Source organism: Protopterus annectens, chromosome 2.part0 (assembly GCF_019279795.1).
Source record: "Protopterus annectens isolate FY-2018-M chromosome 2.part0, PAN1.0, whole genome shotgun sequence".
NCBI lineage: Eukaryota > Metazoa > Chordata > Ceratodontiformes > Protopteridae > Protopterus > Protopterus annectens.
Genome location: NC_056728.1, coordinates 1,811,129,929 through 1,811,146,803, shown reverse-complemented (window position 1 = coordinate 1,811,146,803; position 16,875 = coordinate 1,811,129,929). Strand labels below are relative to the sequence as shown.

At 35.0% G+C, this 16,875-nt stretch overlaps 1 protein-coding gene across 1 annotated transcript in view; it reads left to right on the top strand.

The window, feature by feature from the left end:
* LOC122793639 (rho guanine nucleotide exchange factor 19-like) overlaps positions 1-16,875 on the top strand; it is a 1,093,308-nt gene that overhangs the window by 615,703 nt on the left and 460,730 nt on the right. Inside the window, exon 6 of the mRNA XM_044061848.1 lies at positions 16,257-16,501. Within this exon, the coding sequence (XP_043917783.1) occupies positions 16,257-16,501 (245 nt within the window). The remainder of the gene's footprint in view (positions 1-16,256; positions 16,502-16,875) is intronic.

Genomic DNA, 16,875 nt, shown 5'->3' with positions numbered 1-16,875 from the left:
TCTCTCAGGCCCCTACTTACACTTACCAAAGGTATAAGAACTTGTCAGAGATTTGTGATGCATGGCTAGGCTTAAAAAGGCCCTTCTGGACATTAGCCTAGTAAGCACCTATGAACCTGTGAACCTATAATAATGGCAGATTTTAGTAAGGGGATACTGGCAATGGGTGAGGATTACACATATTAACATATTTATATTCACCTAAAACTGCTATTATGAAGCTTAAAAAGTTGGGAGAAATAGTCAGCTTTCAGCAAGGAATATTATTTATAGGTTGGGACTGGAATTTGATTTGTAACAATGAAAATGTATCGGGGTAAATGTGAAAATATAACAAAAGAGAGTAGACATCTGAAGAAATTAATGAAGATATTTGGTATGAAAGATGTGAATTCAATAACAGGAACTCATAGAGAATTAACAAGTTATTCCCCAAGGTACAATAACTGAGCCAGACTTGACAGAAATTATATTTCACAGGAACGTGTGCATTTAATTCAAAACATTACTATACTAACAATAACTATTTCAGATCATGTGCCAACAGTAGCAAGGATAAAAATACAGGGTAATAAAGTAAAGATGAGGCAGTTGTACATCCCTACATACCTTTAAAAAAGAGAAGAATTTCAGGAATGGGTAATGGAAATTATCCAGGAGTTATTATGGAAGATAGAAAGTACTTCAGAATTTATAACTAGTGAGTGCGATAAATGAAAGTGGAGTTTAACAATACGGTATAAATAAAAGAAAAATAGATCTGGTTAAGATGTAATAAGAATTAGAGTGGTTGACAAAGGTTAAAGTAATACAAAATAAGGGGAAATCTCACAGATCAAGAAGTGCTGCAATTGCCGAGTGCTACAGAGAATATAAGGGAGTATCTGGATAATATGCATGAGTTTAGAAAGATTGCTGTTAAACAACTGCCTTATGATAATAACTCCAGAGTACAAACATTTTAGGCACAATGACGTAGGCAACATAAAGTAGGAAGAGTTGTTGCCAAACTTAGGGAGCCTGTAACAAAAAAAATAAAAATAAAAAAAATAACCAGTGATCCTGCTTGTTTTAGACATGTTTTAGAAATGTTATGACAATTTGGATAAAGCAGAAAAGTGGAAGAATCAAGAAAAAGCACAAATGGAAATATTTTTAGATTAAGTAGGCCAAGGTTAGAGGTAAATGAGGCTCAACAACTAACAGTTAAGATAGGAAGAGATGAGATTAAAATGGTGACGTATAATCAATCTGCAAGAAAGTCTCCAGGAATAGATGGTATTCTGGTAGAAGTTTAGAAAATAGGAGGTTAGAAAGTGATAAAGATCTGGAAGGTTTTGTTTAACAGTATTTTAAAAGGAAAGGAGGCACCAGCATCCTGTAACAAACTGTGGTGGCTGTATTAGGTACAGATGATAAAAACAGTAAAGAACCATCTGATCCAGCTTTATATATGCCCATTTCAATTTTAACCCATGATTATAACATGTTTATGTTAATAATGGCTAAATAATTGCAAAGGTGATGCCAAAATTGATAGATGAGGACCAGTGTGGTTTTGTGGAAGCAAACATTTAACAACATTAATAGAGCAATGATGATCCAGATGGAAGTAGAATGTAAGAAAATACCACTGTTATTGGTGGGTCTGGATACAAAGAAAGCATTTGATAGAGTAAGGTGGGATTTTATAAGTTCATAGGTTTATGGATTAATACTAGGCTAACTGCTCTTGTGAGCCATTTTAAGCCTAGCTAATTACTCCATGTGAGAATCAAACCGTGCAGCTTGTGTCTGTAAGGTAAACACCATAACCATTATGCCAGCTTTGGAAGCGTTTGCACTTCCTAATGTAATACTGAGTTTTATTTGAAGGATTTATGAAGGATTGGAGGCAGAAATCAAAGTGGTAGGGTTCTTCTATGATAAGTTATGTCTGAACTGAGGAACCAGGCATGGGGTGTTTCTATCCCTTTTGTTTTTTTGCATTATATTTGAGCCATTGGGAAAGAAAATAAGGGACTCAGACATTCAAGGATATAATTAACATAGTGTTTAAGAAAAGTTGGCTTTATTTGTAGGTGATATTACTTTGTAGCTGATTTAATCAGAAACTCTCATCTCAGTGGTGTGGAATATTTTGAGATAGTTCTGGGTTTTTTCATGATATAAAATTAATGAAGATAAAACAAAGGCATTAGCTATAAGCTATGTACCCATGCATGAATTGGTTCAGCGATACTCATATTTATGGGGACATGATAAAGTATTCAGGAGTATGGATTAAAAATGATTATGTTATGGCAGCTAAGGATACATGGAAAGAGACTCAATGAAACATAATACAAAAACTGAGAAACTGGAAGCTCTTGCCTATGGGTATGGATAGCAATATACAAGTAGTAAAATGATTTTAGTCCCTTTAGTTTTATACACTGGGCAAGCATATTTTATCAACCAGTGGAGAAGTTATGGATATTACTTAATAAACAGTTGAAAGCGTTTATTTGGGAGGGGAAGAGGGCAAGATTCATGTGGGATAAGTTGATTCTCCCAATAGAACAAGGAGGTTTAGGCTTACCAGTGTTGATGGTATATTTTAGACCTGCACACTTAAGGTTCTTATACATATAACACAAGCAGAAGACTACAATTCAAAGTAGAAAGCAATGATGATTAAGCAGAGGGATTTTGGATGTAGATGCTTAAGGAGAATAACAACAGTCATACAGAATATTATATTCATAAAGTAGCAGAAAGTATACTAAGAACTAAACCAACACATTAATGGAGAAAGATGATTTTAACAATAGAGATGACTGCATTTAGGGGGTGCAGATAATATGCAACAAGGGGCTGGAATTTACAGGAGAAAACTGGCAACTGAACCAAGGTATAAGGAAAAAATAATTAGAGTGGGAAAGGTAATAGAATGGGAAGAGGCTAAGACATTTGCATTGCAGACTAGTGACAGCCTTCTTTTTCAGGGATTGATATCACAGTATAGACTAAGAGAAAGGGCTAATGGAATCATAAATGAAAAAAAGCACTGGTTGACTTTTTTAACTGAACATAGAACAGAAGTTGATATTAAAAAAGGAACAAATAGTAGGGCATATAAAATATTGCCTGATAACTATAGGAATCCAGCAGTTAATCTACTACATTGTGCACTGTTATAAAGCTTTTTTTTTACTGTTTCACTGCATTTATGTACTGTTTTATACTGTTTAAGTGTATTTTTCATTGGTAGATACTGTTTCATTACTCTAATTGCATGTTTACTGAATTACTTAACTGTAAATTGCTTTTTCATACTGAGAGTTATATTTTCTGTTTCTGAGTGCTCTAACCATTCTTTTCTGTGCATTTTAGATTTTTTTCAGGTTTCTGTGTTCTAGTCAAGTATCATATAACTGATTTGTTTGCAGTTAAAAGCATTCTCTAGAGTCTCCTTGCTCCTTTATCTGTTTAAAACTTTCATTTAGTGGCTACAGCTAATAGCTGTAATAGTTTCCCACACCCCCTCCTTATTGTTGTCTTGTTCTTATACTTGGTGGCTCTGCAGTTGCCCACCCATACTGTATATTTGATCTGGGACACTCCTCCCAGTCTAGTGTCATTAGTTCATTCTACCTAATAGAGAAAGAACATTTGTAAAGTCCAACCCACTTAGATTCTTAACCTTGAATTACCTTCTGTTCCTGCTTTCTCATTTTCCACTTTACTTAAAAAAAAAAAATTCTAAGGAATGAGTCTAGTCCAGAAGATACAGATTTGCTGTATCCAAGACTGTTTGTAGGCTCCTTAGCCACCAAGCCTTTCTGTGTTGGAGGGAAACCTTCTAGCTTATCAGTGGGAATGGGAAGCACCAGGGAGCCTATCTACCAAATAAAGAGTGGTTTCTGGCCCAGAAATTGTATGTATTGGCCGTTTGGGCAGTTTTTCCATCTCTCTCAACTTCCTGATTTAAAAGCCCGCATTTGCACTTGTTTCCCCATTTAGAGAATGCATTAACTGCAAACAAATCAGTTTATAGAAGTCTAAATCTCAAAATGTACTCCTCAAGGCCCTGTTACTAGTCTAGTCCAGATACAGATTTGCTGTATCCAGGACTGCTTGTAAGCTTCTGAGCCCCCCAAGCCTTTCTGTGTTGGAGGGAAGCCTTCTAGCTTATCAGTGGGAGTGGTAAGCACTAGGTAGCCTATCTAGCACAAGAGGAGTGGTTTCTGGCCCAGATTTGTGGTTTATTGGACATTTGGGCAGTTTCTTCCATCTCTTTCAATATTCTCACTTAAAAGCCTGTGTTTGCACTTGTTTCTCCCCTTTTCTGTAACTAGTCTAGTCCAGATACAGATTTGCTGTTTCCACGACTGTATGCTTCTGAGCCCCCCAAGCCTTTCTGTGTTGGAGGGAAGCCTTCTAGCTTATCAAGAGGAGTGGTTCCTGGCCCAGAAATTGTAGTTTACTGGTTGTTCAGACAGTTTTTCCATCTCTGTCAACTTTCTGGTTTAAAAGCCCGCATTTGCTCTTGTTTCCCGCCTTTCCTGTTACTAGTCTAGTCCAGATACAGACTTGCTGTATCCAGGACTGTTTGAAAGCTTCTGAGTGGTGCCAGAGTCTGCTCTTCAATTTTTTCCCTTAGATCTACCAGTTCTGTCCTCTCCTGCACTTATACTAGTTTATTAGTCTAGCACTTTGCCAGACTTCTTGAAGCAATTATTGTAGCACACAAGTGCTACCAGCACTAAACATTCTACTAAGAAACAAATCTAGTACTTATTATCAATGCCCACCCCTCCAGGCATGTCTAAAGGTCATTTCCCTGTGTTTTCTCCTATTAACCTGGTGAACTTGGGTATCCTGAGGCAATGTAGCAACTGCCTCATGTACACTGACAACCCTCTCCTCTTACCTTCCAACACTCAGACTTGTGAGAGATGCACTTATATATCCAAACTGGAAGCCACGCACTCTCCAGACAAGATGGGAATAGCTGGTCAAGAGGAGAACGTCAACACTTGCACCACACCACATGGAACACATAGCCCTCCAGAACACACACCAGCACTGCCTTCACATAAAAACACAAGCCACACACCCACCTTCGTGGAGGCTCTCAATAAAAATCTACCCAAGCAGCAGAGACCTCCAAGGCAGAAACACACTCAACCACCACAACACAACATTAATCATGAGACACATAACTCTTCTAAACAGTGTGAAACTCAACCAATGCCTCTAAGGCAAAACAGCATGCTCAACACACTAGTCACAGGTGACTCGATAGAGAGGCACACTGATGTCCCACTCACTAAGTTGAATAAGGAGAAAGTAACAGCTGCCTGTCAGGTGCCAGGATCAACACATAATGCACACACACACAGGTCGCTCAACAACAAGTACAAATAGGACTCTATCACTGTACATGTGGGTGTGAATGACCTGAGACGTACCTACCTGGTCTACATGAAAAAAGACATGGAGGAGCTCTCAGATTATGTAGCCCAGGCGGGTATGACCCTAGCCATGAGCAGCCTCCTACTATCACCCAGAGTGATACCTCAGTACAAGCAGAAAATGATTGATTTCAGCAATTGGCTAAGTTTCTGGTGTTACTCTAAGGGGATCCAGTATCTGTCTGCCTGGGATGACATGATTGACAGACCTCGATGCTTTGCCAGAGATGGCCTGCATCTGTCACCCCTAGGCTTCCAGATACTGGCCAAGGCTTTTGCCACCCCTATAGTGCCTTTTTAGGTGGTGTTCAAAGACCAAATTATCACCATAACAGCTACAAACAAATGCAATCTGAGGGTCGTGTTGCTCAATGCTAGAAGTCTAAATCTCAAAATGTACTCACTCGAGGCACTCCTTAAAATGGGGAACATTGACATTTGTGTTGTAACAGAGACCTGGTTCAAGGCAGCAGAAAGCACCCCTGCACTACCAGGCTATAACTCATTCCACACCTTTCGGCCCTAGAACTTGGACTGAAGCTCCAAAGGCAGTGGTGTTTCCATATTCATAAAGGATGCAAACACCTCCAGACTGGTAGCCCAACATAATGCACCAGAGATACTTCAGGTGCAGCTAACATTGGGTAAGACAGAGATTCAGGTTGTAGCCTGCTATACGTCCCCAACCATGTCTCAAGACTCGCACTCCACATTCCTTAGCACCCTGGAAAATATTAGGATCCAACCTAACACTCTCTTACTTGGTGACTTCAACTACCACTCCATTAACTGGGTAAACTACTCATGTACCAATACACTTGCCCAACGTTTCCTGGAGTTCATTAATTCCAATGCACTGGACCAGCTCGTTCTTACCCCCACTGGAGGTAACAACATCCTTGACCTGGTCGTTACTAACATGGGTGACCATTGCTCTACACCAGTAGTCAGCTCCTCCCTGGTTAGATCTGACCACAAACTAATCACCTTGAAAATCCACATCCCCCCATCCCCCCAACAAGACACTCTCCTCCATAAAAGGAAGACAATCTGGTGGTCCCCTGCCATAAACAAACTCTACAACAGAAGGAGGAAACTGATGCAGAATAAGGTGAAGTCCCAAGACTGGAAAAACTTCCTTATCTGCTTCAACAAAAAGTTGAGATCCCTCATCAAATCCTCTAAAGCTGGATACTGCAGAATTGCAGCAGATAGTAAAGGCAACCACAAGGCCGTCTATAGTTATGTAAAGAATCTCCACGGCAATACCCAGGTTTGGTCAGAGCTACTGCACAATGGTACCTCCTTTACCAAGCCAACAGATATTGCCAGTATACTGGCCGACAGATTCCGTGCCAACTTTACCCCTCCCCCCAAAGGACCAATCACAATGCCAGTAGATTGCCAGACTTCCCCTACATGTCAAGCAGAGCACCTCGCTGACCCTCTTAAAGAGAAATTTTGATGAGTGGATGGGAAACAGAAAATTCACCCCGGGGATAACTCCAGTGGCTCTACTCAACAGAGGCACTGGGAACTAAGGTCGGGTGGCACTATGCCAGGGTAATCCTATGGCTAGGCTTGTAAAGGCCCCAGGGTCATTAGCCTAGTACACACCTATGAACCTATGAACACACCTAAGAGGTCAAAAAAGATTGGGAAGAGAGATTAGGTATGTAATTAACAAAGAAACAATGGGAGGACATATGTATGGCTCCCTAATATGCAACAAAATCTGGAAGATTTAGAATTTTACCTGGAAGTGTATGCATTGATACTTTTATACCCCAAAGAATGTCTCCTCAGGTAGATGGCAAATGTTGGAGGTGTGATGGGGAAGAAAGAAATAACTGGGCACATATGTTTTGGGAGTGTAATGAGTTCGCAGACTTTAAAAATGTCCTACACAGTACTGTCAGAAATACCTGGTGTGCAAATGAGTGTTAACTAAGGAAATTATTTTTTTATGAGCTGGGATATAAGCTCTGAATTGCTTAGACATAGTATGCCCTAGTTAAGTTTAATTCTAGTGGCTGACAAAAAAACAATTACTAGAAATTGGAAAATCAAAATTTAAACAAACTATACTTGAACTAGGTAATATTGTAACAGTGATAAAAGAACAGGAAGTGGGACTTTTAGAAAATGATAGGAGTAAATTACAGAGAAAAAATGGAAATTATGGGAACAATACATACAGAAAAATGTTTTGAAGGAAGAACGAGGTATAGGAGAAGGCAGGAAATGAACCATGTATGTAATGTTGTTTAGATTATATGATACATAACAGTATATGTGATGTATAACTTTTGAAATGTGAACTTGTTAATATGGTTTGATTACTTTTATTTAAATGTAAGTTTTCCTGTGTCACAAGTGATAATTCAATAAAGGTGTTTAAAAAAAGAATTCTGGACAATTTCAAAATAATGAAAGACAAAAATGGGCACAATTTAAACATTATTATTCTGTGTATTTGTCAACCAGGTAAAGATAATAAGCAAAGTTTCACTTATCAGGGGTGACCCAGCAGTGCTGTCTAGTTAATTGTCATGCTTAAAGTCACAAAGTAAGCAAATGGAGTTGAAAAGATTCAAACTCTTTACCTTTGACTACAGGAAACAGCTCATTAACATAAGTGCCAAACAACTCCAAATCACTATTTAACAGAACAGTAAGTGTTGCATGGATGTACATTCCTTGAACATTAAAAGATAAGAATCTGTAATGAGATGCATTATTGACTGACAGAAATTCTCAGTAATTTAATAGAAAAAATAAGTCTTATTTTATTTATCCTATGCTGACCAGGTTAGTCCCCCTAGGCTAGGGGTCTCATTTCAGGAGAGATCCAACGTGGTATTTATACTAGTAGAGGAAATTTGGTCAAGGTAGTATGGAACTTCTCTTACTCTTTTTAATAGGTGCCCTGGGATCTTTTGCATCCACCTGAGCTACATCTCCCTCAAGCAGATGGGAAACTCTGTTTAACATCTCATCCAAAGGAGAATACACTCAGGAGTGCAGCACTCCCCTTATACTGCACTGCAGGTCAGCACTCCATCTAACTGATGTAGGAAAAGAACCCATTATTTTGTGCACCAAAGGTGAGGATGCTACTTGCTGCACCACTGGCACTAATTATTTTAATGGGGGACAAGGCCAAAAGTATTAGACAAAAATCAGGGATAGTCTGTAAAATCAGACTCAGATAACAGAGAGAGAGAGAGAGAGAGAGGCAAACTACTCTGATTCACTTAAAACATTAACAGAACAGGTTTTCTAGCAGCATGCATGTTTTGAACATTTGAACCACATAAAATATGAAACTCTAATAACTGGCATTACTGACTGACAATAAACCTTAATGATTTTTAACCTTCAGTGATTTATCAGAAAATGAAAACACAAGTGAAGGTCTGGGAGTTGCTAAGCTGTCATTTAGCTGCTTCAAGGGTCAGGATTTGATTCTTTCTACCACTATTTTCCTACTGGGTGACTTAGATTAATTTTCTTAACCAAACGGTCCTCCTGGGTTGCCCTTTTGCTTGGTTTCATATATAGAAAAACAAAATAATAAGGAACACATATAAGGTTAAATACTCAAGTGCAGTTTCTGAGCCATAACAGAAGAGCCAGATCATGGCTCTGAGCCAGTACTGATGGATTTACTGCATATCAGCAAGTCAAATGGCATCAGAAATACTCAGTCTAGGGATCTAAACCTCTTCTCCAACATCAACAGAATGATTTGGAGGGGCAGTTATATCTCACAGAGGACACTGCTGCTCTGGAAAAGACCCCAGTCCACTTAAAACAAAGTTCATCCCTTTCCATATTCAAGTACAAACTGGATCTGTGGATGGAAAACTGAAAATTTGCCCCAGGACTCCATTTATACTACTAATGGACAGAGGTAGCTCCCAAATGCTTCATCACATGCATGGGTCCCACAAATTATCTGTGATGTTATCCCAGTTATTCTCATTAAAGGTAATATATAATTATTGACCATGGAATGGATAATGCCAATCTTTGACCAAATGGGATAGGTTAATTTGAGCACAAAAAGGGAAACTTGCTAGGCTTAAAATAGCCAGTAAGGGCAGATAGCATAGTACTTGCATAACAGCTTATGAACCTATGATCAAATGGGATCCTAAACAGAGTGATGGACCAGATCTTTCCAACTCTCTACACCCAACGCAGCCATACTAGTATCCCAATACTTGTCTGCCTCTCCTCAGTTACAATAAAGTTCCACTGAAAACTTTTAATAAAATTTTACAGCAAAAGCCCTGACAACAATTTAATGAACAAAATAAAATATCCTCACATTGTAAACCATATGAGCAACAGTAAACTTCTCTCCTTTTAAAATATTTGTTGAAAATGACTATGGAAATCCAATAAACTATAACAGACATGATGAGATTCACAGTCAAATAGCATATATTGAAGAACTAGTTAGAGGCTATCTGAAGGGTGCAGGAATACAAGTATGTAATGAATTTGCTAACAGCTTTGAACAACCTATAGGGTACAAGCATCTTATTTTCAAGTGCAGCCCAGTAGCACTGTCTGGTGACATAATTTGGTCAGGCTCACACTAAACAAAGAATGAGGGAATGAAAAGGTACACTGTAGGAAGCAACTCATTAGTAACTCATATCCTTAACTCATCTGCACTAACGGTTGTAGCCCAAAACAGTGTATTTCACAACCCTGTGCCCTCAAATAACAAGGTAAATTAAAAATGCATTCATAGCTAATATTTTAGTATTAATACTTCATGCTATTCAGGCTACTTACAGTTAAATCAACATACTTAGCCAGCAAAACAAGGAAATCAAGGATCATACCCCAAATCCCTGCTCATATAGTGAAGCTCTTGTTTACTACAATCAATTCTTTCCTTTACACCATAACTATTCTGGGATCCAGGACACACGCAGACACACACACACACACACACACACACACACACACACACACACACACACACACACACACACACATACACACACACTTCTGCCCTGCTTACAAAATGCTTTTCACTGCTTCAGCCAATACAATACACTCTGACCAGCTGATTGAATTCAGAGTCAAACTTTCCACATGTGTAAAAGGAAAATGAAACAGATCAGATGGGGATGTAAAAAAGGGAACTGCTCTGAGTGAAAGAATAGCTGTACAGCTCTGCTCGGCTGGGGAAGTAAAACAATGGAACTGCTCTGCTTGCAAGAATTGGTTTCCACGACTGGGATTTTTGTAGCTTGCAAATTATCACTTTTTATTTATCAGGTAAACCTTCTAGGCAAACAAACCTACTTTTAATACCACTATTTAGTTACGTGAACTCCTGAGAATCATAATGTTGGCAAATGAAAAATGAAAGCGTTAAACTCAGGACTATAGGGGAAGCATGTTTACAGCTCATAGACTTAATTCTTTATAGTACACTACTTGAGATCTGTTTTTGACTCCAGAAAAATGGTCTTATAGCTGAAATACTCTGATGTCTATAGCCAAAGCTTGTTTCTGCATTTTTTAATAAACATTTTATTTCTTTTTAAAGCAGTATGAAATCACACAATAAAATGAACAAACCATAACAATCAACTATAAAACAACAAATGTAACTATATACAGAGTCCATAACAAACTTTAACCTTATATAAAACAATTAAAACTTTTCTAAAGGATCTTTAAGCTTTTGCCAAGAAAACATTTATGCATAATATTTCATGTTCTGTTATAAATAATTTTTTTTTGTATTTTTAGGCAAATAATATCAGTAAAAGACAGGATATTTTTAATTTACAAATGTATTGTGATAACCTTCATGGCAATTGCCAGAATGGTCTTAGGAGATGAACATATGTTTTTGGTATGGAATCTGGAAATGGCACATTAAATAAGATTAAAAAATCTGTAACACTGCAGCTGTCTGACTATAATGCTTTAGAAACATTTTTGAAATCTAGCCAAAAATGGAATAATGATTTTACATTCTATAATCATATGAAGCCAGTTTGCATCTGGTTCCTCATCACACCACCATTTATTTTCTCTTCATTATAAATCAAGGCTATTTTATGTGGTGTTAAAAAGCTTCTGTTTAAAAACTTCCAAGTAAAAATTTTCAAGTAAAGTGAGGATGTGGTATTCCTTACAAACCTCAAAGATAAGTTTTTATCATAATCCAAAAAAAAAAAAAAACTTCTTTATTTATTTTTGTTGAGTACTCCCAATAAGACTGATCAAAGACTCTATATTCAATTCTAAGAATTCTATAAATTGTTGATAAATAAGATTTATTTTTGACCTCTTCACTGTTAATTTTAAAGAAGAATTCTAAAATTTTTGGAATGGGTTTTACATTTATATTTAAAGGTATTTGTATTTTATTGTTACTAAATTCCCTGAAAATCTGAATGTTTAAACAGTTATATGTCTGTTTATATTATATCTAGCCATAAGATGATCAGGAGTATGTAACTTATTTCCAGATAAAAAATGATACCAGGAAATTAAGCTATTTTCTTTAAGATTGTTTTGTTTGGATTAAATGACTCTATACAACCATTACTATAAGCTATGTTAAACATTAACATCAATAAATCTTTAACAATGTAGTTATTATCCATTACCTTCTTGAACAAAGTTAATATATAACTAACAAAAAGAATAGAGATAGGAATGTTCCTGGTATTCAAACAAAAATCTTTTATGATCCATGATACTTTGTTAGTATCTGATTGAAAATTAACATTTATCTCAGACTTATTACTAGAAACTAAAATTGTTTCATGTACTGTTTTCCAATTTGAAAAATAAGAAGAGTATAACAAATGACTCACTACATTTAGAATGGCAGATTTAGTATATAATTCAATGTTTGGAAATCAATTCCATTTTCTGCCCAGCTTTTGACATGACAGTCAAAAGCTATTCTTGATTTTTGGGAATACCACAATAATTTAAGTAATGTAGAATTTATTTGTTTTATAATTGTTTTAGGTGGGAGTACAATTAAAGACTTTATAAGAAATAACACTTTTGGTAAAATTATCACTTTTATTAATATAAGTTTGTCCTCCATAGTGTAAAGCATTTTATTCCAATTATCAATTTATTTTAATATTGTACTGATCAGGATTTTGTAGTTTATAGAAATTGTCTCTTTCCAACTATACTTTATAAAAATTCCCAAATATTTGACTTGGTTGTTTTCCAAATTAAACTCTTTCTGATTTTTTTAAATTATTTATATTTTTATTTATCAGCAATGTTTATGTTTTATTATGATTAAATTTAAGACATGAAATCATCTCAAAGTATTTTATTGAGTTAAGAATATGTTCTAATGAAGAACATGTCTCCACATGTTAATAAAATATCACCTACAAATAGTTGAATTTTTGAACTATACTTTTCTTCTATGGAAAAGTCTCTTTATTTTTGTATTACTTATTATAAAAGTAGCAAAGGGGTCTATTGACAAAGCAAACAATAATGAGGATAAAGGGCTTCCATGTTTTGTACCTTTTAATGTCTTAAGGGAAGCAGACAAAAATGATTAAATTTTGATATAAGATAAATAATTCTCATATATCTTCATTACTAAATCTATAAAATCAGAAGAAAATATATTCTCTTAATACTTTAAATAAATATATCCAATTAATAGAATCAAAAGTTTTATCTATATCTAAGCTTATAATTAAAGTTCTTTGTTTTCTTTGTCGGCAGTATCTATTAGTGATTAAAGCTTAATAATATTATCTTATACTTTTCTTTTTAGGACAAAGCCAGTTTAATAATCTTGAATTAGAGAAGGCATCATAAAACTTAATCATTTTGCACGTGTAGACAAAACATTTACAATCAACATTTAAAATAGAAATGGGGTGATACAAAGAGCGTACCTTTGGGTCCTTATCTTGTTTCAAAATTGGAGATGTTTCCAAGAAGGAAAATATTGGATGAGTTTCTGATTTCTTCAAATGCTTCTAGAATAATTTTTAATATATTATCAGGAATTATTTTATATATTTCAGGTATTATGCCATCTAGACCAGGATTTTTTTAATTTTTGATTTGTTCTTTTAGTTGTTTGAAAGAGAATGATTTGTCTAACCATGCCTTCTGTTCTTTTGTTAACATATGTTTTATATTATCTTTTAGAAAGCTATCAGTTAAGTTACTATTATTTAGAGTTGCGTTATTTTGTTAATTATTTCATAATGTGTATTTCATAATGTTTTCTAAAAGACTATAGGATATATTTTAAACCAGTTGCTTTCTTAATATTATTTTCACTTTATATATAATATAAATATATATATATATATATATATATATATATATATATATATATATATATATAGATATATATATATATATATATATATTTATATATAATCTGTTTGATATGATTCATATTATTTAAGCTTTTTGATCTAATGGCTAATCTATGCATATTTTCAGGGTTAATAGAATAAGTTTGTAATTTATTTTTTCCATATTTATTGAAATTTAGTGATTTAATATTTCTACATATTCTGATTTAAAGCTTTCAGCTCAGAGTTTGCAATTTTATCATTGGCCTTCAAATGTAATTTTATTTTGTCTATGTTTGGTTGCAACACTACTAGTTGTCTGTCCCATTCCTTTCCTTTATAAATATACCAACTTTTAATTCTACCATATATATATAAGGTTTCAATGCATTCCATAAAATAACAGAAACCTCACCATCATTATTAGTTCCGTAAATAAATTTAACTCTTTTAAAAGATTCTTTAAATCCTTTAATATTTGTAATATATGCTGGAATTTTCTACCAAAAGATGAAATCATTGGATTTTATGTTAAAATATTAAAAGTAATAACATTATGATCAGTCAATGGGCATGACATTATTGATACTCAATTTATTTTAGATAAAAAAGTCCACTAGAAGAAAACAACTTTTCAATATTTGTTTGAGTACCAATCTAAAGGAGTAATGTGTGTCATTAAGATAATTCATCAATCTTAAATCATATATATCATTAGATTAATTGCATTAACAAAATAATTTGTTTGCAGCAGCGCTCTGCTTTTTAAACCAAGTCTTTATCCAGAGTATATAGAAATCTAACAATAATAGATCTTGGTGTAGCTGGATTGTTTACTGTAGATGTATTTGAGAGAGTCCTATGGGCTCTCTCTATTCAAAAAGAAAGTGATTCTGGCAGTTTTGGGCAACCAGTTGTTAAGGAAATATATTTTTACCTTCCTCTTTCTCCAGCACTCCATATATTCTGATATTGTTTCTCCTAGACCTGCTCTCCAAATCTTCTACTTTTTCCAGAAGTAAAGTGTCTTGTTTTAAAATAAATTCCACTTGTCTTTAATTTTCAGTCAGCCTTCCATCAACATCATTTAATGATTTTCCTATAGAAGTAATTTGCTTTGTTTCTTCACCACTTCATTAAGTAAATCCAATTGTTTCTTTTTATCTTGTTTTATAATGTCCATTTTACTTTCCAACGTATCTAATTTGACTGAAAGTTCTTGAATACTTGCAGTAATGGACAGTAGTTCTTTCTTCATCACACTTTCTTGAAGAGAAGCTTTAGAGTGACTCATAACTGAAGCTAACTGAAAAACTGATAGGATTAAAACTTAGAGAAGTAACTTGATTTCTCTTTCTTAATTTCAATATAGAAGTGCTTTTTTCAAAATATAAGAATATTTAAATATCAAGATTTTTTTTATTTTAGAACTAAAATTCCTGTCAGAATAACTGAAAAGAGGCAGAGCAAAATATCTTGCCATCTTGGCCATGCCCCCCCAGACGAAACCATGGCAGTTATTGATATAGCATTTCCATCAGAAATCCTGGTGATACTCAAATACATTATGTGAGACTGTATCCTGATATTAAATTATAAAATGCTGCTCTGCTCCCACTGTGACTCTCTAAGTTACAACTCGGCAATGAACAACTAAAAGATCACAACTGTACTGGAATTTAGCTTGATGAAAAAAGTAATCATAAGTTTGTTTGTAAGGGGCAAGCCCCTCTCCCCCAAAATTGTATATTCCAGCTCCATGGCCACAGTAATAAGAAGAAAACAGAACTCTTGGAAAACAAATTAATTGCTGCCACTGCACACTTAGAAACTGTACCAGAAGTGATTTCTTATTAAAAAAAACGATTTGTCAGTGTAACATTGCTGAAACCACCTGAAATATATTTTTTTGTTTCTCCTAACATATTAAAGCATTTAAGTTAATACCTTTGCATTTTTAAGTAACATGTGATTTTGCTGTAACAGATGATTCTGCTATGTTTTACGCAAAATTTGTTGTAACATAAAAAAATTAAATTTCAAAATTACAAGGAGAATTTTTTTTTTCAAAATATTGAATTTTATTTAGAGAACAACTTCAAGAGACACCAAACAGATTCAAGGTCTGGCTTCTCTGCAGCTACAGTTTGTTTATAACTCATTTTCAGGTTTGTCGTAAATTGTAGTCTAGCAATGTAAAGGGTGCTGTCACCTGTCAAAAACAGCTAAGTGTGGTGAAACATCTCTATTTAATATAAGTATAGCAGCTACATCCAGTATATTCTGTTATTTGTGATTATTTAAAGGAACTGTTTCTGACCAAGAAGCAATACATACATAAGCCACCAGTTAACTTTGGAGCAGGAAAGCTATGATGAATTGTTGAAGTATATTTTTATCACTGTGCGTGAAACTGCTGTTACTAAAACTCTGATTTATCCTAATTCCCCAGCTGTCTTGTACCAGGAGTACAGTGATGCTGCAATTGATCGAGAGATCCAGCGACAAAAATGGGAAGGTACTGTTGTAGAAGAGGATGAGATTGTTCCATCCAAAAGCAATCTCTCTCCAACAAATTCATTTCGATCCCAACGTTCCTCAAGGGGTTCAGCCTTCTCACTCTGGCAGGACATTCCTGATGTCCGGAGCAGTGGACTGCTAGATATCATCAGTAACCAAGATCGTAAACTTCAGGAGGTAAGTGCAATGATACCAGAAATAACGCTTCATGATCACAAGATGGGGTAAGATTGTCAATGACTTATGTGAATTGCATAGTCTATTTTGGTTGAATTATATAAGGGTATAGTTTTGCTTATTTTTTGAGTTTTCAGAGAAGGTATTTATACAAACATAAACATAGGCTTTTGGGTTGTGACTTTCTGTTTTAATATCAAAGACAGAGTGTTTACTTATAAATGTATCCCAAGTACACCAAAATAGTTTTTGTTTATTGTCTCTTCTCATCTCGTGTATGTGTGTGTTTTTGTGTTTTTTACTTGATTTGTAAAATGTCTGGAATCAGCAAAAGACAAGCCTTATAACTTCCCTAAAGTGCAAAGAGACAGTTT